This window comes from Drosophila nasuta, chromosome 3, assembly GCF_023558535.2.
Source record: "Drosophila nasuta strain 15112-1781.00 chromosome 3, ASM2355853v1, whole genome shotgun sequence".
Classification (NCBI taxonomy): Eukaryota; Metazoa; Arthropoda; class Insecta; order Diptera; family Drosophilidae; genus Drosophila; species Drosophila nasuta.
The window spans coordinates 14,993,275-15,015,701 of NC_083457.1; the positions used below are offsets into that span (position 1 = coordinate 14,993,275).

The 22,427-nt window shown below is 44.7% G+C and overlaps 4 protein-coding genes and 1 long non-coding RNA gene across 7 annotated transcripts; 2 read left to right on the plus strand and 3 right to left on the minus strand.

The window, feature by feature from the left end:
* Window positions 1-494: 494 nt before the first annotated feature.
* LOC132793739 (tyrosine-protein kinase transmembrane receptor Ror2) lies at window positions 495-3,237 on the minus strand. The gene is made up of 4 exons (XM_060803799.1): window positions 2,517-3,237; window positions 2,174-2,453; window positions 1,869-2,111; window positions 495-1,806 (listed from the first exon to the last, which is right to left on the minus strand). Exons 1-4 carry the CDS (start codon window positions 2,925-2,927, stop codon window positions 536-538), a joined length of 2,205 nt encoding a protein of 734 aa, XP_060659782.1. The 5' UTR covers window positions 2,928-3,237; the 3' UTR covers window positions 495-535.
* Window positions 3,238-3,331: 94 nt separating this feature from the next.
* LOC132793747 (NADH dehydrogenase [ubiquinone] 1 alpha subcomplex subunit 1) lies at window positions 3,332-4,401 on the minus strand. Of its 2 annotated transcripts, none has more exons than XM_060803812.1 (3): window positions 4,219-4,401; window positions 3,928-4,014; window positions 3,332-3,470 (listed from the first exon to the last, which is right to left on the minus strand). In XM_060803812.1, exons 1-3 carry the CDS (start codon window positions 4,315-4,317, stop codon window positions 3,405-3,407), a joined length of 252 nt encoding a protein of 83 aa, XP_060659795.1. In that variant the 5' UTR covers window positions 4,318-4,401; the 3' UTR covers window positions 3,332-3,404. The 2 variants fall into 2 exon arrangements, with proteins under 2 accessions (XP_060659795.1, XP_060659796.1); XM_060803813.1 differs by lacking the exon at window positions 3,332-3,470 and adding an exon at window positions 3,555-3,658 and having other exon boundaries at window positions 4,219-4,396.
* A 268-nt stretch (window positions 4,402-4,669) lies between these two features.
* LOC132793737 (tripeptidyl-peptidase 2) lies at window positions 4,670-10,169 on the plus strand. The gene is given in 15 exon segments (XM_060803797.1): window positions 4,670-4,941; window positions 5,046-5,165; window positions 5,232-5,568; window positions 5,632-5,937; window positions 5,996-6,239; window positions 6,504-6,654; window positions 6,657-7,060; window positions 7,119-7,240; window positions 7,308-7,464; window positions 7,524-7,729; window positions 7,788-7,951; window positions 8,011-8,122; window positions 8,185-9,180; window positions 9,248-9,578; window positions 9,636-10,169. Coding segments are annotated over 15 exon segments (4,077 nt in total). The 5' UTR covers window positions 4,670-4,887; the 3' UTR covers window positions 10,009-10,169.
* On the minus strand, window positions 5,816-6,509 carry LOC132793748 (uncharacterized). Its single transcript, XR_009633147.1, has 2 exons — window positions 6,420-6,509; window positions 5,816-6,325 (listed from the first exon to the last, which is right to left on the minus strand). It is a non-coding gene; the product is annotated as an uncharacterized LOC132793748 (long non-coding RNA).
* A 125-nt stretch (window positions 10,170-10,294) lies between the features above and the next one.
* On the plus strand, window positions 10,295-22,346 carry LOC132793735 (activated Cdc42 kinase-like). Of its 2 annotated transcripts, XM_060803795.1 has the most exons (8): window positions 10,297-10,384; window positions 11,522-11,591; window positions 12,504-12,906; window positions 13,022-14,104; window positions 14,163-14,878; window positions 14,952-15,177; window positions 20,211-21,686; window positions 21,755-22,346. In XM_060803795.1, the coding sequence occupies exons 1-8, from the start codon at window positions 10,381-10,383 to the stop codon at window positions 21,944-21,946; spliced, it is 4,170 nt and encodes a 1,389-aa protein (XP_060659778.1). In that variant the 5' UTR covers window positions 10,297-10,380; the 3' UTR covers window positions 21,947-22,346. The 2 variants fall into 2 exon arrangements, with proteins under 2 accessions (XP_060659776.1, XP_060659778.1); XM_060803793.1 differs by lacking the exons at window positions 20,211-21,686; window positions 21,755-22,346 and adding an exon at window positions 15,926-19,932 and having other exon boundaries at window positions 10,295-10,384.
* The last annotated feature ends 81 nt before the right edge of the window (window positions 22,347-22,427 follow it).

The window sequence follows — 22,427 nt, forward strand, 5'->3', positions numbered from 1 at the left end:
CATATTTATATGCATATTATTGAGTTTGAGACTTTTGCAATTATGTAAACTTATGTATGTTCGCTACGGACTAGATATGAGAGTACGAATTACCAATAAAATATGGCTGACGTGTTGCGTTCGTTGTGGAAAGTAATATATCGTATAATAATATCTAATATCGAGTATATTAAATTGCGGCCTTCGAATACACAATTGATAAACAAAAAAGGGTCAAACCTTAATCTTCTCCACTTTCTTGAATGAGAAATGCAAAAGAAAAACAAACAGAATGGAAATGGAAACGGAAACAGATAGCGATATAAACTAAATGATTGGAACTGTTGTTGTATAGACTGATTTCATTATACTATATATTATATTTGTAGTAAATGCTTCTGATAGCAAGTCCATGGCTACTTGTCTGCTCCGGAAGACAACTGGAGAGCATTGAGTGTTTTTGTTTTCTTCGGATACGGATTCATTTTTAAAATTGCTGCAACGTGACGGAATAATTTCGATTTGATTTTCGTTTTTTTTTTTTATGCTTCTTCGCTTAGAGCATCGCCTTGCACTCGCATTCAGCGATGCTGTGCTGAATGCAGTGATTAATCTCCGCAAAGCCAGGACGTTCGCTGGGCTTGCGATTCCAGCAGCGACGCATCAAGGCGTAGACAGAGAGCGGCGTGTTATCTGGACAACCGAGGACATTGCCCTCCTTAATGTATTTAATCACCTCCTCGTGGGTGAGGCCATAGTAGGGTTGCAGGGCAAATGAGAAGATCTCCCAGAGGCAGATGCCAAATGCCCAGACATCCGACTCCAGCGAGAATTTGTTGTACAGAATGCTCTCAATGGGCATCCAGCGTATGGGAATCACATCGTTCTCATCGCCCTTGTAGTAATCCTGCAGATAGATCTTGTGCGACAGTCCAAAGTCGGCGATCTTCACCTGCATCTGTTCGTTGATCAGGCAATTCCGTGTGGCCAAATCGCGATGCACAAACTTACGCTCGGCCAGATACAACATGCCCGATGCCACATTCGATGCCATGTGCAGCAGCTGCAGTTCATCGAGATTCTGGCGATTGCGCGGCTGCGCCTGGTGTGTGGCATATGGCGAGCAGGCGCGCAGGAATTCGCTGAGATCCCCCGGCGACATGTACTCGAAGAGCAGACACATAGGACGCCCCAAAGCACAAACGCCGAGTAGCTTGACAATGTTGGGATGATCAAATTCGGCCAGCAGGCAGGCTTCGCGTTCAAAGTCCGTTTGCATCTGATCGCTGGCATCATCCTTGAGCATCTTGACGGCCACCAGTAGATCCTCCTTACCCGACACCAGCCCTGGAGCACGGGCCTGAAAGACACGTCCAAAAGCGCCCTGTCCTAAGGAACGCACATACACAATCTCGCCACGCGGATACTCCAGCTTCTCGAGACGTGCATTCAACTTGGTCTTGGGCTCCTGCACAGCAGCCGTCGTGGTCAGCATGATGCAGTTGCTGTGTATAGTCGCTGTGCTGCGTATGGTGCCACATTTGGCAGCATTTGTTGGCGCAAATCCTGTCGAGCCGAGTGTCTCTCGGCTGGCGGACAGATTACAATCGCCTCGCACCGAAGCGTTGCATTCGCCGTGGGCAGCTGGAGCTGGCTGAGAGTAATCCTTGTGCTTGGACAGTTTGTAGGCCAGCAGAATGATCAGATGCAGTGCCACAATGCCAATGAAGCCGATGCCAGCGAGCAGAAAGATCATCGAGGGAGTGAAAAACTCTTCCATTTTGATGGGCGTGTTCAGATCCTTGGCGTTGGGATCCACATAGTCAGCTGGAAGTCAGAGTTAATGATTATTTACTGCACTTAATAGTTCGAATATCCTTTCAACTCACGGCAAATGGGAATATCGCAATGTTGCCAACGCACAGACTCGTCGAGCGTATAACACCAAGGCTGTGGCTCCTCTCCACCCGCATTGCGACAGTAGTTCTCTCCCTCGATGAGTTGTGGAAACACCAGCGGCGGTTGAATGTGCATGTGCGGATGCTGTGTGTCCCAGCGCTGGCAGGGAATGCCTGATTTGGTCACATTCATGGAACCCAAATAGAAGCGTCCATTCCCATTGCGACAGTCATCTGAGCAAGCAGAGTTTGATTAGCATTGCTCCCTTAGGTGTTTTTTGGGGTGTAATACTCACAGCTGACCTCTGCCTCCTTGATCTCGGTAAGACCAATGTACGAGCAACTGGGACGTCGCATGTTGGCATCGTAGTGGGGCAACACGGTGCAATTGGGCAGCCTGAAGTGGGCACGATTCTTCAGGAACATGTTCCGCTCCCGCTTCTCCTCTATCAGTACCCAATCGTTGTAGCAGAACTGCAGATGCGTCGCTTGGCAGTCTTCGAAGCAGAGCGGCGCCTTGATGGAGCGTCCATTCTCGACATGGCAACGCGGAAACGCATAAGCACAAAGCATTTTCTGTAAAGAGCAGCACGAAAGAAGAGTGAGCAGGAAAAACTAGTAAAGTAGATGTGAACTCACCTCAGCTGCCTCGCGGCATAAACCCGTCAAGTCAGTAATTAACTCATCCCACAGCGCTGTGGTGACCTGCTCGTTGCGCCAGCCGCCACTTGGATCCTCCAGGCTGTACCACACGGGTCCGCTGATGAACTGCTTGCATATTTTACCATTATACGGCGCACAGTAGCCCTTCTCCTCGCGCTCTCGTTCCCTTTCCCGGTCGACGTCCGCGGTGTGATGTCGCTGGTGGTGGCGTCGTGCCGGCTCCTCGACATCGATGGCATTCGCCGAGTTCGCGTTCGCCTCGCATGTAAACAATAACACGCAAAGCCCAAGGGCAACAACAACTATACACACAAAACTTTGGCTCCAATCGCAACCCCAAACCCCAACGCAACCCCTGACGGACCCCCGCCGCCATCCGGCTGCCATAGCTGCTTCCTGTGTGTTGTGTCTGTATATAGTTATGGCCAAAGCAGCAGCAGCAGCAGCTCGACAAACAGCACTAAAACTATTTGCTTTTCCCACTGAGATTTTACAAGGTCTTCTTTTAGGCGCCCTTTAGATGCATTTCACAAGTAGTTCACTTATAACACAAAAATATGTTTCTTTTTAAATGTTTCTTAACTCGCTTTTAGACACATCGAATTCTCTACACAGAGCTTTGCGCTCTATGCTCTGCACTCGCCTCTGTCGACGCCTTTTTCAGAATACCACAAAGTTGACAACCCAATTGGGGGAAGCGTCCCCATAGGGGTGGTTTTTTACATACACACACAGATAAACAGAAGAACAGGGTTGTTTGTTTGTTGCGCGGCAAATGGCAAACGTAGGAAAACATCTATAGTTTATTCTAGTTGTTTACAGATCACAATTCAATTTAACATTTTTATTTGTTATCAGATCTCTTTAATTATTTGCACCCTGATTATTCTTTTTTTCATTTTGATCTTCATCTGGAACTTCATCAAGACCCTGCAAAGAAATTTGTTGTACAAAATAGCGCAAGCACATTCAGGAAAATCTGTAAACAAATCCTAACAAAAATCAAGTTCCGCATTTCAATTTCGTTTTGTAAATTTATTACTTTTTGCACTTAAGCTTAATTAATTGCAACTATGTACGATTTATTTTTTGACCTCATCTGGAATAGCATTCAGGCCCTGTAAAAATAACAATAGAGACGATTTCTCAATTTCTGATAATTGAAGCAAATGTAATGAACATGCAATGATATGATACCGATTCCGTGATTATTAATATTGTAATGAATGAAACTGTATATTTGTATTGATTAAAATGTAAACAAAATCGAAAAATAAATGTATAAATGCTTAATAATTGTCGTACAAAAATAAACTTCAATTTGCTAGCGAAACAAACACAAATAGTAAACTGATAAAAATTAGGAATTTTTTAAATTTTCACTTACGTTCATGATGTATGGATTGTTGGTCAGTCGGAAATCGCGTTGGTACATGACACGGGAGAAACGCTCGTCCATATTGCGACGATAGGCCTGTTGATTGTGGTGTGGAAAATTCAATTAGAAATTATTAGTGGAGAGTGGAGTGTGCGGCGAAGCGACATTTAAAGTGCAAAAAGTGGCGACGCGTTGTTTTCTTTAGTTTTTGACTGCAATCATTATGTTTAATAAATTTCGGTTCGCGGTAACTCAACGCAGGTTATATAAGAATTGCATTTTCGTGAACCAATTACTTACGTTGCCCATTGTCAGCTTCTGCAGACCGTACATCGCGTATATTGGCACGGAGAGGGCCACGGTGATGATCGCTGCGCCAGGTATTATTTCGAACCACATTTTGTTTGTTTATGTGACACAAATTCACAAATTCGTATTATTTGGTCGCAAAAAAAACACAGCCAGATGACAGAAAGACAGACAGCTGTTCTGGTTATGTTGTCGTCTATCGATGTATCGATAGTATTTAAATATTCAAAACATTACAAACGATATTTGATATTAAAGCTAAGCATCAAAGCAATACATTATTTCTTGAATGTTAAAGATTGTTAATCTGAAAAACAATTGTTTTATTTGAATTTGAAATAAATTGCTTTGTCGAAATAAAAAATAAAATAAAACAGTCGAAGTAGGCTTTGCCATATCGTCTAATAAAAGCAGCTGTAAAATATAAACGGTGGCAACGTCACGATTCACAAATATATATACGTATGCAACTGAGAAGAATTACCGCAAAATCATCATTCTATTAAAGGTGCAACGAGAACAGAACGAAGAACTCAATCAACATACCGATCACTTGAGAATAAGGAAATAATTCTAGGAGCACGTATTGACCAATTACCAACAACACCGAGTGCAACGCATAGTGCAGACAACAAAAGCGGCGATAAATTTGAAGAAATTATGGCGAGCGATTTGAGCGGCATTGTCGAGTCATCGTTTCCCACGGGTGCCCTGGTACATATACATATTTACATATATATAGGCTAACTACTACTGTCAAATCAGACCAACTGGGCAAAAGTGGCTCATAAAAGTATTTACTTATTTACTTTCCATAGGTACCTAAGGCTGAGACTGGTGTGCTAAATTTCTTGCAAAAATACCCGGAATACGATGGTCGAGATGTGACCATCGCCATTTTTGATTCCGGTGTCGATCCGCGAGCAACGGGACTTGAGGTGAGTTCTTAATTTAATCTTTGGATGTGGTGAAAAAGTTGTTTAATTTATTTATTTGTTCATTAGACGCTTTGCGATGGAAAAACCTTAAAGGTTATTGAACGTTTCGACTGCTCGGGTTGTGGTGATGTGGACATGAGCAAGAAGGTTACCCCCGACGAGAAGGGAAACATTAAAGGCTTGTCTGGCCGCACACTGAAGCTAAGCCCCGAGCTTATTGGACTGAATACAGATCAAGATGGTGCCGTTCGTGTGGGCATTAAATCCTTCCATGACCTGGTACCTTCCAAGATTCGCGACAATATTGTCGCCCAGGCCAAGCTCAAGAGCTGGGACAAGCCGCACAAAACGGCCACAGCTAATGCCAGTCGTAAGATCGTAGAGTTTGAGGCCCAGAATCCAGGTGAGTTGTGTAGGATTTGGTGGATTGAGAGCTCAACTAATTTCGATTCATTCTTGCTTGAAGGTGAAGCTTCTAAGCTGCTGTGGGACAAGAAGATTATCAAGGAGAACCTGGACTTCGAGCTTGAGATGCTCAACAGCTACGAGAAGCTGTACAATGATATCAAGACATCGTACGATTGCGTGCTCTTCCCGACTGAAAAGGGTTGGCTGACCATTATTGATACCACAGAGCAGGGTCAGTTGGAGGAGGCATTGCGCATTGGCGAATTTACCAACACACACGAAACAAAGAATGTCAATGATTTCCTCTCCATTTCGGTGAATGTGCATGACGATGGCAACGTTCTGGAAGTGGTGGGCATGTGCTGTAAGTTGACTAGCAATTAAAGGTATAGCAAAATAGTATACCCATTTTTATTTGACAGCTCCTCATGGCACGCATGTGGCATCGATTGCCAGTGGCAATCACAGCTCTCGCGACATTGATGGTGTTGCACCCAATGCCAAGATTGTGTCCATAACCATTGGCGACGGTCGCTTGGGCTCCATGGAGACAGGTTCCGCGCTGGTACGCGGCATCATGAAGGTGATGGAGCTGTGCCGCGAAGGACGACGTATCGATGTAATCAATATGAGCTACGGCGAGCATTCAAACTGGTCGAATTCGGGGTAAGCAAACAGCTAGCATTTAAGAGCTTCTATGAGTTGGGCATGTGCTACTTCTGATTTTAGGCAGATTGAAGCCATCTCAACACCTGCTCGTAAAATGTGTATTAAAAAAGCGTAAAGTAATGAAGATTAGTGTTCCGAGGTAAATAGAGCGATACACTATTTACATGTATTACATACAGAAACACTCCTTTGTTGTTTTACAATCACAGACATGCTATAAATTGGTGTCATATTAATTAATTGCCATGTTTCGTATTGCAGTCGTGTTGGCGAATTGATGAACGAGATGGTCAACAAGTATGGCGTCGTCTGGGTTGCTTCAGCTGGCAACCATGGCCCCGCTCTCAGCACTGTGGGCACTCCCCCGGACATCAGTCAGCCAAGTTTGATAGGTGTGGGAGCGTACGTTTCCCCCCCCAGATGATGGAGGCCGAATATGCAATGCGTGAAAAGTTGCCTGGCAACGTTTACACCTGGACATCGCGCGATCCCTGCATTGATGGTGGACAGGGCGTGACTGTGTGCGCTCCTGGAGGTGCCATCACTTCGGTGCCTCAGTTTACAATGAGCAAATCGCAGCTGATGAATGGCACCAGCATGGCTGCGCCACATGTCGCAGGAGCCGTGGCATTGCTCATCTCTGGCCTCAAGCAGCAGAACATTGAGTATTCGCCATATAGTATTAAACGCGCCATCAGCGTTACGGCCACCAAGCTGGGCTATGTGGATCCCTATGCCCAGGGTCATGGACTTCTGAATGTGGAGAAGGCTTTTGAACATTTGGTGGAACATCGCCAGTCCAAGGATAATATGCTGCGGTAAGCGAGACCTAGAAGTGGGAATATTTACAATACTATCACGAATCTTTGTTTGCAGCTTTTCGGTGCGTGTGGGTCCCAACCATGAGAAGGGTATTCATCTGCGTGAAGGCGTCCAGCGCAAGTTTGCTGACTTTAATGTCAACATTGAGCCCGTGTTCTTCAATGATAAGGAAGCTGGTAAGTCATAGAAGGAAGACACTTAATTAAAATTGTCAAATATAATACTCCTTTAAAATTTATACAGATCCGAAGGACAAGTTCAACTTTAATGTGCGTCTTAGCCTTATTCCCTCGCAGTCGTGGGTGCAATGTGGCTCCTTCCTGGACCTCAGCTATGGCACACGCTCAATTGTAGTGAGAATCGATCCAACCAGCCTGCAACCTGGTGTCCATAGTGCTGTGTAAGTTGCTGCCTTTCACTTTTAACATCGAAAACTATTTAAACTAAACTACATTTTAGTGTCAAAGCCTACGACACGGAGTGCGTACAAAAGGGACCGCTCTTTGAAATACCCGTCACTGTGGTGCAGCCGCATGTGCTGGAGAATATTGAGAATACGCCGGTCTATGAACCAGCTAGCAATAGAGCCGACAAGAGCGTCGAGTTCCAACCAAACACCATTCAAAGGGACTTTATTCTAGTCCCATACAAGGCCACTTGGGCAGGTAAGACAGACTTGCAATAAATTAAATGATGTAGCTCTAATAATATATATTTATTCAGTGCTGCGCATGCGCATTACGGATCCTAATCGGGGCAACGATATTGGCAAGTTCTTTTTGCACACAAATCAACTGCTGCCGCATAAATCTTGCCGTAAACTGGAAACCATGAAGATTATTGGTGTCAACTCTGAATTTGAAGCCACAACCACATTCCCCGTTAAGGTAAGCCATCGTTATTTGTTTGTGGATAGCTCACAACTACAACACACTTCTTATTGCAGGCTAACAAGATTCTTGAGCTGTGCATTGCTAAGTATTGGTCAAATCATGGTCAGAGCCACTTGAAGTACAGCCTGGAGTTCCATGGCGTGGCCGCACACAATCCGAATGCCTGTAAATATAGCAAAGATTTAACTTTAACGATTGCTGAAAAATAATCATCTTCTTTTTATTAGATGTCATGCATGCTGGACGTGGCATTCATCAACTGGAAATTGGTGCCTTGGTTGCTGAGGAAATTCAACCTTTGCTGCAGCTCAAAACTGCTGCAATTATTTTGCGACCCAGCGAGGCTAAGATTTCGCCATTGAGCGCCACACGCGATGTCATCCCAGAGGGCAGGCAAATCTATCAGAATCTGCTGGTCTACAATCTGAACGTGAGCAAGGCAGCTGAAGTGGCGCTCTATGCGCCCATATTTAACGATTTGCTGTACGAGTCGGAGTTCGAATCTCAAATGTGGATGCTGTTCGATGTGAACAAGTCGCTCGTGGCCACTGGTGATGCCCATTCGCATACCTTCTTCACCAAGTTAGAGAAGGGTGAATACACTGTGCGCCTGCAAATCCGTCACGAGAAGCGAGAGCTTCTGGAGAAGATTGCCGAGGCGAATCTAATTGCCGCCTACAAACTGCCCAATATGCTGTCGTTGGACTTCTACGATAGCTACAATCAATGTATTATCAGTGGCCGTAAATTTACGACGGCTAAAATACGTGAAGCTAACAAAATGCTTTACATCGCACCCATTGCTCAGGAACGCCTGACAAAGGCCAATCTGCCGGCGCAGTGCGCCTGGTTGAGTGGCAATCTGGTGTTCCCCAAGGATGAAGCCGGTCGTCGCATTGCTGTGCATCAGTTCACATACGTGCTCAATCCAGCCGAGAAGAAATCCACATCCAATGGCGCCTCAAATGGTGCCAGCTCCAATAGCGCAACTCCAGCAGCGGCTGCCGCTGTTGCTGCCAACGGAGCCAAGCCGAAGTTGCAGGCTACATCTCAGGCGGCGACGAACCCTGCAAACTCTGCAGCCGGCGATGGAGTCAGTGTGCAGAACGATGTGCCTGCCAATGCCGGAGCAACACCCAGCTCACCACAAAAGGGAAAGACAAGCGCTGATGATTACGCCGAAAGTTTGCGCGACTTCCAGTGCACGCACATTGCCAAGTGCGGTAAGTTCATCCAAATAACTCCAACAAATTCCTTAGTTAACAGCACGTTTACTTTATACCCTTCTAGAGCTTGAGAAGGCGGAGAAAATCTATCAGGAGGTCGTTGCCGCTCATCCCAAGCATTTGCAAGCACATTTGCAGCTCATTCAGAACATTGAATCGAGCGAACTAAAGTCACAACTGCCATTAACTTTCGCCGCTACCATTCAGAAGAAATACACAGAAGGCGACGACGCTAGCGTTGATAAGCAGCGGGATGAGCTGCAGAAGCAGCGTGCCGCCTTGGAACGTATTGTAAAACTGGCAGATCTAGTTATTGGTCAAACCGATGAGGATGCGCTATTGTCCTTCTATGGACTTAAGAACGACACACGCCCAGATGCCTCAAAGATCAAAACGTAAGTGAGAAACTTTCTTGTGATACTGATTTCTATTACTAATGATTGCAATTTTAGTAACATGGATAAGCAGAGAAACAATTTAATTGAAGCTCTCAGCAAGAAGGGCATTGCAGTCGCTAAGTTGTCGGTTCTCGACGATAATGTGAAGGATAGTGTGAGCAAGTTGAACGATGTCTACACCGAGATCATCAAGTTTGTGGATGCCAACGATAGCAAGGCTATCCAGTTCTCAATTTGGCATGCATATGCACATAGTCACTATGGACGCATGTACAAATACGTTTCGAAGTTGATTGAGGATAAGCGCACACGGGAGAACTTTGAGGAGTTGGCGGCCATTAATAATGCCTTGGGCTTTGAGCATACCAAGATTGTCATTGATCGTATGACCGTTTCCAATTTTCCCAGTACCTTCCGTCTTTTTTAAATATTATTCAATAATTTCGAACAAATTTCACATTTATCTCTGCTTATCACTGCTTGTGTGTTGCAAGCTCAAATAATTTACTCTAAATTATGTATATGAATTCAATAATATGCTTCCAATTGAAGATCGCGCAGATGTTTTCATTAAATAAACAAACAATATGTAAACTGTGTTTATGTTTGTGTACGCTCAGCTGTTCTGTTTATCGCATGCAAACTATCACTGTTAACGAAAACAGTGTGACCCACCATGATGTTATTGCTTTCGTTGGTATTTTTTCGGTGAAGTAGTATGCGGTTTTTCAGCTTTGGTCACAAGTGTTCACACTGGTGAAGATGCAGTACTCCCAAACAATGCACACGCAAAAATAAAATGGGTAAGAATGAAATAAAAACTGCAAAAATGTGTGAAAAAGTGTGCTGAAATCGTAAATGAATCCTTGCGGAGAAGTGAAAATATGAAAAGTTCAAATATGAAACGGAAATACAAGTGTTTTCTGAGCAACGAAAATTGTATCTGCTACGTAGTATTCGCTTCTGTGCTACTTGTTTCTGTGTGTGTCGCGTATGTGTGAGGGCGGCGGTGTGTTAGTGTGTGCGTGTGTATTGGCCGATCGATTTTATTTTGCAAATTCAAGGACAACTGCAAATCCTGCGGGATAGCTTTGCCGATTTAATTACAGGCGGTTATTTGAACTCAAGTGGAAATGAAAAGTGCACTCACACATTGACATGCGACACACATATGTAGTTAGTGCAACTGCAATAACAAACAAACAAAACAAGCGAGCAAGCAAGCAAGCGGATGTGGTCTGTTTCCATGGAATTTATTATCTCAATGAATGTCGAATGCGCCGCACTCGGCTGATGACTCAAATTGCCAATCCAGGGGTTTAACGGACATTATCAGGCAATCTGTGTACATACAAAATACACACACTCACACACATATGTGCGCCATGTCAGCTACTATGGCTTGTGTATGTGTGTGTGTGTGTGTATACATGTGTTGCGTTGTTTCCTTTACAAAGGCAAACAAAAACACGACAATGACAAATGCTACGGGTCGGGTTGAAGAAGAAGCAGCAAAGGCAATCAGAATAATATTCAATATTGTGTTAGTGCGTATCTGTGTGCGTGTGTATGTGTGTTTGCGGTGGGAACGGGAGATAAAGATGTTGAAATAAAAGAAATGAAAATATTTTAAAGGCTGCTCGCTTCACAATGAGGGCAAGGCGCCGCTGCCAATGAATGGAAATCAAGTCAATCCAAATGTGTTGGCGTTTTTTTTTCTTCTCTTTTTTATTATTATTATTTTTGGTTGCGGGCGTAGGAATCTAAACCACCCACACACACACACATGCAGCCACACACACGGTCATATACTTTGGGAATATTATGGAGTGCAGCTGTTGTTGGTGTCTCTGATACGCCGCATGCATACTTAAGTTAAATATGCATTTATATACTCGTATTTATTTTTATACTTCTCTTGCTTTCTGTATCTCTTCCAGAGTGTCCACAGATTGATTTATATGAATTCCTCACCGAGTCCGAACTGCAGCAGTACTACAATGCCATCAAGTAAGTGCTGTGACCCAAATTGACCAAATTATGAATACTATATGATGATCATACTTGGTCTAAGAATAGTCCATAAAGAGTAGGAATTAATTAGTAACTAGTATTATAGCATTTTCTTAAATTCTAATAATAATAATTTAATATATATATTATTTTTAAAAACTAAGTTATATGTATATATATGTATATATACAAGAGATAAGGCCTTCGGCTTATTATTATTATTATCAATTTATTCCATTCAGGTATTTTGTCTCGTTTTCTAGTAATGCGAGTTAAGTAGATTCAACATTTCGGACAGGACAGAAAACTAAAATTTTTAATAAATTTCGTTAACCATCTTCTGTTATGTTAATACTCCAATCTTTTACAGTTTGCACTTTTCTTACAATATTAAATACCCCCCGAAGAATTAAAGATACAAAAACCCTTATTGCACTATTGAATTTCGTAAACCATCTTGTTTAAAAATTGCAGCCGCCTAGCTCTTACCGTGTGTTAATAGTTCAGTCACTCAGCCAAAACACACAGTTTTATATATCTTATAAGTAAAATATTTAAATAAGGAGCCATCAGACTATTGTTTATTATCTTATCAGTGTAACGATAAACACTTATAAATCAGGACAAATGAGTAATTTTTATGATAACTACATTTGAATTGGTTTCTGGGATTTCTGTTCGAACAGATAATAAAATTCGGAAGTTATTTAATCAGCTGCAATGAGTCAATTGCTTTCATTCATATTGACATCCCCAAAAATAGCTAACGAATATACATATGAAAGTCGAGCACACTCGATTGAAAGTTTCCCCATTAGATTTATTTGTTAACCGAATACTGAACTGAACTCATTTCTCATCCGTCCCCCATCTGTTTACCTCTCTTTCTCCCACTCTCTTGTTGTGCAGAAACGAATTGAAAATAACGAATGCGGCGCAATTTAAATATGCAGCGGATGAGGATTTACGTTTCATTGGTCTATCGCGACCGGAAATCCGAAGACTGCGTAAATTCTATGAGAAGCACTTCCCCCACAGTTACCTCAGCAAAATCAAGCGGCTGCTGCAAGCGCCCGCCACAATTGTGAAGCGCGAGGATGGCGGCATCGGTGGCGGACAATCGCCGAGCGAGAGCAACACGGCGGCGGCAACAACGACGGCAACTAGGAATGGCGGAGCCAGTTCACCGGGCAGCAAGGTGCCCAACAACAAGCACATCATACCGGCCGATGCGATTAGCGTCAACAAGCAGCTGGGCATTGGAGAGTTTGGGATTGTGCAGCAGGGCGTCTGGACAAATGGCAGCGAGCGGGTGAGTTTCAATTGTTTCCCCTTAAGTCTCCCGCACTTGATGGTTTCCGGTTGCATTGAGTTGAGTAATTAATTCGAATTGTTTTCTTCTTGCCTGCACACACACACACTCATAGATTCAAGTGGCCATCAAGTGCTTGTGCCGCGAACGCATGCAATCGAATCCCATGGAATTTCTCAAGGAGGCAGCCATAATGCATTCAATTGAGCACGAGAATATCGTGCGCCTCTATGGCGTGGTGCTGGCCACCGATTCTCTGATGCTCGTCACGGAGCTGGCACATCTGCGTTCCCTGCTCGAGTGCCTTAAGGATTCCGGTTTGCGCGTCAGCTTCCTCACCATACCGACGCTCTGTGAGTTCGCCCTGCAGATCTGCAATGGCATGCGCTACTTGGAGCAGAAGCGACTCATTCATCGGGATTTGGCAGCACGGAATATCCTAGTTTTCAGCAAAGACAAGGTGAAAATCTCGGACTTTGGTTTGTCGCGCGCCTTGGGCGTGGGCAAGGATTACTACAAGACCAATTTCAATGTGAATCTTAAGCTGCCGATTGCCTGGTGTGCGCCCGAGTGCATCAATTACTTGCGCTTCACCAACGCCTCCGATGTGTGGGCCTATGGCGTTTGCCTCTGGGAGATGTTCTCGTATGGCTTTCAGCCCTGGGCTGCTCTGACTGGTCTGCAGATACTGGAGGCCATCGATGCGCCCAATTATCAACGGCTGGAGCAACCCGATTGCTGTCCACGCGAGTATTACACCCTGATGATGAAGTGCTGGCAGGATGACGCTGCCAAGCGGCCAAAGTTTAGCGAGATCTACGAACAGCTGCCCGACATGAAGCCCGAGCAACTGAAGGCTGTGGTCAACTGTGTGGAGCCGAAGAAGGATCATTTGTTGTATCGCCAGGGAGACATTATCAGTGTGCTCGATCGCAACACGGGCACGCCCTTCTGGAAGGGTGTGCTGAGCACCGGCAAGACGGGCTACTTCAATCCCTCGAATACGGTTGCCTTCCTCGAGGGTTTGCCCAGCTCCAATCGGGATTCGTTTAGCCGAGTGGGCGATCATCGCATTAGCAAGCGCAAGCTGCGAACAGAGATGATATCGAAGCCACAGAATGACTTTAAGCACACGGGACATGTGGGCATCGATGGAGCCACCTTTGGTGATATTGCCTTCCTCGGCAGCTCACAGAACGTAAGTTGTTTCCGCACTACATAGAGAGACATTCGTTCATTTCTATTATACTTTGCAGTATAATCATGTGCCCAAGCAGATTGTGACACCGTACAAGCCATCGGAGGACATTGAGCAGACGCCACTGTTGCTGCCACCAACTCCCACCAGCCCCGACTCACTGCAAACGGCCAGCGGTTATTTCCCCGAGGGTGCTGGCACCTCAATGAATCCCACATTTATTCCCTCCACGGAGCACACACCGAAATTTATAGCCAGCAATGGACAGAGCTCCTTTGACTTTGCTGGCTCGAATCCATTTGCCTCGCACAAACTGGATGAGGAGCAGCTCGCCTATGCGCTGCAGAACAACAACTATGGCGTCGATGGTAAGAGTCTGCACTCGACCACCGGCGAACCGAATCATTGGCGTGCCAGTTCGCGCAATGCGACCGATGATCTGCATGAATATCACGAGATATCCGATGATGAGATCACCGGCGATAAACTGGACTTTGGCCCATCCCTTTTGGATGAAATCAATTCGATGTTTGGCTCGATCAGTGGCGCCTCTGGCAGCCAGCCAAAGTCGCCGGACTTTGATCGAGTGAATACGAAAAACGAATTCGCAGAATTGTCTGCAAAGTACGCGCATAAAGCGGGCGACACCAATGGCAACAAGCATGGCCTGCTGTCGAAAAAGAAGACAACCACGGGCACTGTGAAGCCCATTTCGGTCAAGGATGAGAAGATACTGAATCATGCCATCGAAATTGCCAATGAAATCAGTGCCAGGTGAGTCAACAATTTGACAGTTTATTGTGACTAAGCGTGAGAGTTTAATGTCTTTTGTTTGCTGTGCTTGTAGATCGATGATTGACCTGGCTTCGGATCACACACCAGCTGCGCACAGTCCCAAGCGCAAGTTCAGCTTTCGTTTGCCGCATTTAAGCAGCGGTGGCGGCGACAAATCGAATAACATGGTCGGAGGCTCCGCTCGCAATTCTGCGTTGACGCCCACGCATGGCAGTGCATCGCCCTTCTCCAAGAAGAAGAACTTTACGGAGGAACTGCAGAGCATACCCGACATACAGGTACGTAGCGCATAGTACATCAAAACTATTTAATATTTAAGCTGAGTTGATGAGTTTAATCGTAAGAAGTTTTCATGCTTGCTACCAAAATTGTGAAGAGGTATTATTCCTTAGTGACAATTAAAGATGTGTGTAATAGTCTGAGTTACCTTATAAAGTGTTCATATTGTAAGTCTGCCTGAATAGAAAAGTTCATTTATGAATGTTTGTCTGACTGTTAATCTTTATGAACTCTTATAAATTAAATAAATTTATGTTGTAGGGTTAGACAAACAGAGCTTCTTTATTTATTAACTTTTAATTAAAGTAAGAACCTAACTTATTTGTTATTAAAGTGTTGGCTTATACATTAGATGTATAATATTAGATTGGGAAGGGAACTTGACTAGTACTTAAGTACTTCTTAGTTTAGGAGTAAGTTTTAGAATTGCGCTCGCGATGTTCACGCTAAAACGATCGTCTGATGAGCTTCAATGTACTTTAGGAGCAATTATAAATGGATTCCATTGGTATACCTTAAAAGTGTATAGCGTGTATTTGACAGTCGAGCACACTCGACTTTAACAATCTTAATAGTCTAATCTAGCGTTGTCTTTTGTCTTCACTCTTCCACTCTCTCTCTCTTTTATCATTCGCGTTGTGCTTCCGTTCATTCCCTTTGCTTTATTTTTGGTTGTTTGTTTGTATTTTGTTTTGCATTTCGTTGCGATTCGTTTCTGTTTTCCCCTTCACACGTCACATCAAACAGCGATTTCGCTCGTTGAGCGAAATTAAAAACACTTCCGAGCTACGCATTCCGATCTTCGACAAGGAGAGCTCCGACTTTCTATTTGAGAAGTCACGCGAAATACTCAGTCGCCCGCTGAATCGGGAACGAAGCTCCGAGGAGCCGCCAAGCATCAATGACAACATCATGGACATTGAGAACACGCTGAAAGCGTTGAACCTCGACTTTATGCACACGTACACGGAGCTGGACAAGAGCGACTCCAATGATACGATTTTGAACGATCAACTGCCACAGCTGCTGGGCTCCCTCGATGATGGCATCAGCAGTGCCACGGGAAGCCTGAAGTCCGCTGTCTACAGCTACAGCAATGGGGTGCAGACGATGTTTGACTTCAATGCGGCCACCAGTCACCTGGACAAGCATCTGCAGTACATGCACAATCAGGCGCAGCTGCACAGCCAGCAGCTGGCCAATGCCAGCGAACAGAAGCTGCTGGAGGACAAGCGGAGCAGCACGCCGGACACGGGATTCGCGTCGCGGGACACAAACATTTCTTTGTCGCGTCGCAGCAGCCAGAAGAGCAGTTACAGTCCTCAAGAGAGTTACTTTCCCATCAAGGGAGAGACATTGTATAGTGCACCGCCAGTTGTGATGAGCAGCGGCTACGAACGCTTTGGGAATGGTCACACCAAGCAGATGTTGGCCAGCGCCTCGCCGGTGAAATCTTCCTGCTTGAATGCCAGCAGCAGCAGCGCTGTCTATGCGGTGGCCAGCAAGAGCTATCGCCAGCGTTCCACCTCCTTCAATGAGAGCTTCCAGCCCATATCCCCTGTGCTGTCGGATGCCAAGCAGCGTTCGTTTCGTGCCGAAGCACAGCAACAGTTGCAGCAGCAACAACAACAGCAATCGCAGCAGCAGCAGCAACAACAGTTGCCACGACGCTCGGCCAGCTACAAACCGCGATCGATAAGAGCGCGCACTCTGCGACGTCTCAGCTACAATCCCATGACGCTCGACTCCAGCAGCTCCTCCAGTGGCGAGGAGTCACGCACCAAGCCCAGCCTCGCTCGTTCCGAGTGCGATATTCGCGCTCGCGTTGCTGCCACCTCCAGCAGCTCGTTGTGTCGTCGTCGTCGCGCTGGCCTCAATCGGCAGGTGCAATCTGCGTGCCAGGACGAACGCGATGTCATAATTTCGCCACGGCAGCTGTACGGTTCGAACTCGAGCATCAAGTCAGCGCCACACTACAATCTGGGTGGGAATCGACGCAGCTTCCATCGACCTGGGGCTGGCTACGAGCAGTTCCACTACGATGAGCGCATCTATGACTTTGGCGGACGCGGTCCGGGCAACAATTATACAGCACAGTTGGCGCAGCATGCGTTGCTGGCGCCCACCATGTCACAGAAGCTGAGCTCCGGCTCGGGTTCCTCCTCGGCGGCCTCGTCAGCGGTGGCCACCTATCGCACTGCATCCGCTGCTCTGCCGGCTCCGCAGCGTCCGATGAGCGGTGGGATTGCTTTGCACGAGTTTGACATCAGTCGCCTCACGGGCAAGAGTCCCACTTCGACCAACTTTGTGGGCAGTTCGCCCGATGAACTCAAGCAGCAGCAGCGTACGCCACAGCCGCAGCAACAGCCACAGCCAGTGGTGAAGCCTCAGAGGCCAACAGAGTTCCATTGGCCGGAGCAGATACATGTGTCGACAGTGAAGCAACACGAGATGCATTGGCGGCAGCTGCAACAACAGCAACAACAACAGCAGCAACAACAACAGCAACAGTTGCCGGTGGTGATAACAGCGGGGGATTCGAGTGACAGCAGCTCGTCGACGAGCACGGAGAGCGGAGATGAGTTCCAGTTCCGACGCGAGTTCATTGCGCCACGTATTCCGCCCAGTCCGGCTCCATAACTAAGGAAAATGCTGAAATATGTTCTCAATTTACTATTCGGACATGTGCTCTCGGATTAGGATGGATCGATGTGTTATCACTCTGGGCGTGTGTGTGTGTGTGTGTGGGTTGTAGTGTGGTGTGTGGTGGTGTGTCGAAAAGTAAATTGTAGAACTATTTACAGCCTCTCTTTAAACATATTTAGCGTGTATATTTTTTATGGATTTGCATTTTTGAGAGTGTGCCTTATTTGGAAACACGGAAGACCTCTCAGAACGGATAATAATACGAGTGCGAGTAATCGTAAGCGTAACACTGTTGTTTGTTTTTTGTCGCAGTCAGTTACAGATACAGATACAATTTGCAGATGCAGATACAGATACAACTAACAGTTACACAGTTACAGATCAATCGAATTGAGATTTACAATAAGCAATAATAATGCAACAAAACTAGTTCAGGGCAGCCTGGGAAACGGGAAACGGAACCCAAAATATTTAAAGCAAACAGCTCAATAAATGTTAAAGCAATATTAATTAAACACATATTTAGTAGAAGAGACTCATTGATACTCGATAACAAAAAACACTTGACTACTCTTCAAACGCAAAAGGCTTCCAGGACAGAGCAGACAGCAGAAGGGGCGGAAGGAGCAGAAAGACAGGGAGGGGGGCGACTCTTGAAACCAATTTCCTATCAGATCAAATGAGATCATTATCATCGTCATTCCCATTTTCACATCTCTCTCTCTCATAGCATAACAGAGCTTCTGGTTGTCGGTGTCGTCAATCCAACAATCAATCAGTATAAATCAGATTAGGAATATATCAACAGTATTAAATATAAAATTGAATCAAATCGACAACTCATTGCATGTACTATAAATATGGGACAGGGTATTAACAAGAACAACAGAACACGCAACAGACAGACACACACACACAGATACCCATTACAACGACAGTCATCGAGACAAACACACACACACGCACACAACAAAGATACACACACAAGTTGACAATCCTTTTTCATCGCCAACAACATCCCACAAACTAAAAAAAGAAAACAAGATAATAGACCCTTTTTACTACATATTTTCAAAAGTAAAGGGTCTAAACAGTGAACAAAAAAAAAAAATTAGAAACTAAATGAAAAGATATTGAAAATATTGTCCGAAAACTCGTACATATGCAAATGTGTATTATGTGCCATATCCTTACGCTTGCATTTTTACTATATATAAACCAAAACATATTTATATATTAGACTATATAGTATATATATAAATGATAATACTGAGCATGAAACCGTCGGAAGAGTCGAAATTTAGTTATATACACAAATACTATTCCGTTACGGACGGAAGACGTTTGCATTGGAAAATATTCTCGAATTACTTGGTAGATCTCTAAGTGAAACGTACTTTCATCTTCTCAAAAAAAAAAAAGTAAAAATACGATTGTAAACCGAGAGTTAATCCCCATGTTGATTGACTACACAATGCGCCACTTGAGCGTGTCTACACCTTTTTTTATAGAGCTCCAATGAGAAATATATATATATACATACATATATGGATATATGGAAATATTCTTAATAAAAAGATTTGTCGCATTCTATGCATTTATTGATAAAGATAAAGATAATGATAATGATAACCAAAGTGAAGAAAACAAATATGAAATTACTTATATACAAAGTTTATATACATACAACATATAATATAATATTACTTATGATTACAAAGTTCATACAATTCATATCTATTTCATATAGCATTACTTACAAGATTACACTACAAATTGATATATTGATATTCTAAAATATGCGTTCGAAGCGTTTCACAACCAAAAACAAAACAAAACTACAAATAAAACCAAAACTAAACTAAAACTTTTTCCAAGTAATTATATATATATATATACAAAAGTTTGCATTCTAAGAACCAAACGATAAACAAACAAAAAATAACAAAAATTTAAAGAGCAAGAAAAAAAAAGAAAACAAAACAAACCAATTGGTAATCAAAAACGTTGTGTATATTTAAAGGGATTTAATAAAGCAAAAGAAAAACCCCAAATTGTCTTAAATGTAGCTTAGATTAGTCAATCATTAATGTTAAGTTCTCCACATAATTTTTAGCTTTTTATTAAATTTATTTTAAATTATCTTGATTTTAAATAGTGACATTTATTAATTGCTATAAACCTTGAGTATTTTGATTTTAACTAGTAACATGTTGTCGACTGTTATTTTTATTAACAGTCCTCTGTTACTTAACATAGCTCTGCTATTTACCTTGATTCCTTCTCTTCATCACTCATTTCCTTACATATTACTCTTATTATTTGTATTTATTTGAACATTTGCTTTATCCTTGCTCTTCATTTCATTCCCTTTCATTCCGCACAGTCGCTAATCGGCGAGGAGGGACGTGAGGCCTACAACAGTCTGATCGAGCGCAAAGGCATGCTGGACATCGGACCCAGTCCGGCAGCAACTCTGCTGCGCCACATGGACACGGATGAATTTGAGCTGATGAATGCCAAGACGCTGCCACGCCGACTGGGCAGTCAACTGAGTCATCCGGCCAACACTGCCCTCGAACCTCTGGCAGCCATCAACAACGTCCCAGACTCGACACGATCCACGTCGCAGCCTCCGCCAGCGCGACCCATGACGTTGCCCACCCGTGGAGCAGCACAGCGAGTGCGTCGGGCCGAGCAGGCGAACATGGATCAGCGACATGGAGCGGATGAGAATCGTAACTCAATGGGCGGCAACGATTCGTGCGAGAGTCCCAGCTACATGACGCTGGGCACTTACAAGTTTCCCGAACCACAGGAGGCGAATCCCTTACCGTTGCCGTCGCGCGAAGGCAAGAAGCAGGTGAAGACCAGCACCAAACGGCATGTGCGTAAATATCCACTGATTATACCGGCCAACGGTGTGCAGCGCACTCTCAACAAGCTGGCGGACTTCGATGAGGATTCATCGAGCAGGAACTCAATCGGGGCAGCAGCCACAACACGCGAGATGCAGCAGCCTGCGCGTTCCATTGAAGTGGTGGCCGCTGTGCGCACCAATAGCGTGCGTCGGCGTTCCGATGTGCGGGAATATGAGAACATGCCAGCCATGGCTGGAGAGGTATCGACGCACACCTATCAGAATCTGGACAAGCTGACGCCAGCTGATGCCGCCGGATTGACGGACAGCGCATCGCTGCAGTTTGAAAGCATACTGGAGTCCGATCTGAGCAAAGATGGAGTGCTGCAGTCGCCGGATGTGACCGATGGATTCCTCAACTTTTCCATACAAAAGGAGCACTACAACAAAAGCAAGGAAGTGGTCTTCGAACCAACTCAAATCTCGGGATTGTATGTGAACGACGATGAGCTGCGCAACTTGGACAAGCCGCTGGCCAGCAGCAGTAGCTCGACCACATTGGATTCGGTGGCAGTGCCTCAGGAGATGGCACCGACGGCGGCAACGGCTGTGGCAGCAGCTGCCGTGGCAGCGGAGGCAGCTGCAATGCCGCAAGATGCGCCTCAGGAGAGCGGCAGTTTGCGACGCTTTGGCTGCGCTGACAACGAGCTGGCCGGGAATGCGCTCTTCAAGAAGGTGCGCGCCTCAGTCAATCAAGCGATGAATCACACTGCCATTAATGGCAACGATACGAAAGCGACTACATCGAATTCCACCACGAGTGTGCCACAGAAGCAGCAAACGGAAGCCGAGTATTTTGCGGCGACAGCAGCGCGTTTGGCCGATTCGAATTCGGTGAGCTGCGAGGATCTGCTGGAGTTCTCGGACAAGAAGCCGCGGGGCTGCGAACGTGGCGTTGATTCGGACGAGGTGCGCATCATGGTCAAAGTGCTGGGCAAGGATGTGAGTTGAGCAAGCGAAATGTGCATTTTCTTTATTTGCAATCAGTAACATTCAATTCTATTTCACAGAGCACGCCCACACGTTGCCTGGGCGCACTGGAGTTCATCAATTGGGATGTGCACAAGTCCATTAAGCTGATCAAACTGCAGAATATACTCGCGGAGTCGGATCTTAGTCTGGCTGCAGCCTACGAGGCGCTGCAGCAACAGGAATGGGATTTGCACACCACAGCTGTCAAGCTGAAGGGCGTCAAACTCTAAACGTTGATGCAAAGGGAAATTAACTTAAAACCATGTGCCTGTTCAAAACAAACCTCCATGGCCTTATCGTCTATTCGCAACTACTACACATAATTGTATCTAAAGCATTTTCAGTCTGTCTATTCTCTAATTGTAGCCACTAAGGATTTCCTCATCTTGAACTCAACTCAATCACTGCTCAAAAGAAAGTTTCTAATATTATTTCATACGCCTATCCACGATGTATGAATGAATCTCAGCATGTACTTATCCGATAATGTAACGTTTCTAGTTCTTAATTAATTGTATACTATATATATTTATACACGTATGTCTCCTATCCCATACGTATATATCGCCAGTTTCGCAAGATCACCTCCACACCATTTACAAAATAAATAAATTCTTTAAAATCTGAGAATTCTGTGTTTTTGTTATGTAACTATTGTTATTGTAATGGGAAAAGTGGATGAAATTATATTAAATATATAATTTATCCCCT

Coding starts and splice junctions, on each gene's coding strand:
- LOC132793747 (XM_060803812.1), bottom strand. CDS start 4,317: ATGTGGTTCGAAATAATACCTGGCGCAGCGATCATCACCGTGGCCCTC. Junction 4,015..4,218: donor AGAAGCTGACAATGGGCAAC/GTAAGTAATTGG, acceptor CACAATCAACAG/GCCTATCGTCGCAATATGGA. Junction 3,471..3,927: donor ACAATCCATACATCATGAAC/GTAAGTGAAAAT, acceptor ATTTCTTTGCAG/GGTCTTGATGAAGTTCCAGA.
- LOC132793735 (XM_060803793.1), top strand. Junction 12,907..13,021: donor GGACAAATGGCAGCGAGCGG/GTGAGTTTCAAT, acceptor ACACACTCATAG/ATTCAAGTGGCCATCAAGTG. Junction 15,178..15,925: donor AGAGCATACCCGACATACAG/GTACGTAGCGCA, acceptor CACATCAAACAG/CGATTTCGCTCGTTGAGCGA.
- LOC132793739 (XM_060803799.1), bottom strand. CDS start 2,927: ATGGCAGCCGGATGGCGGCGGGGGTCCGTCAGGGGTTGCGTTGGGGTT. Junction 2,454..2,516: donor TATGCCGCGAGGCAGCTGAG/GTGAGTTCACAT, acceptor TGCTCTTTACAG/AAAATGCTTTGTGCTTATGC. Junction 1,807..1,868: donor TTGCGATATTCCCATTTGCC/GTGAGTTGAAAG, acceptor TCTGACTTCCAG/CTGACTATGTGGATCCCAAC.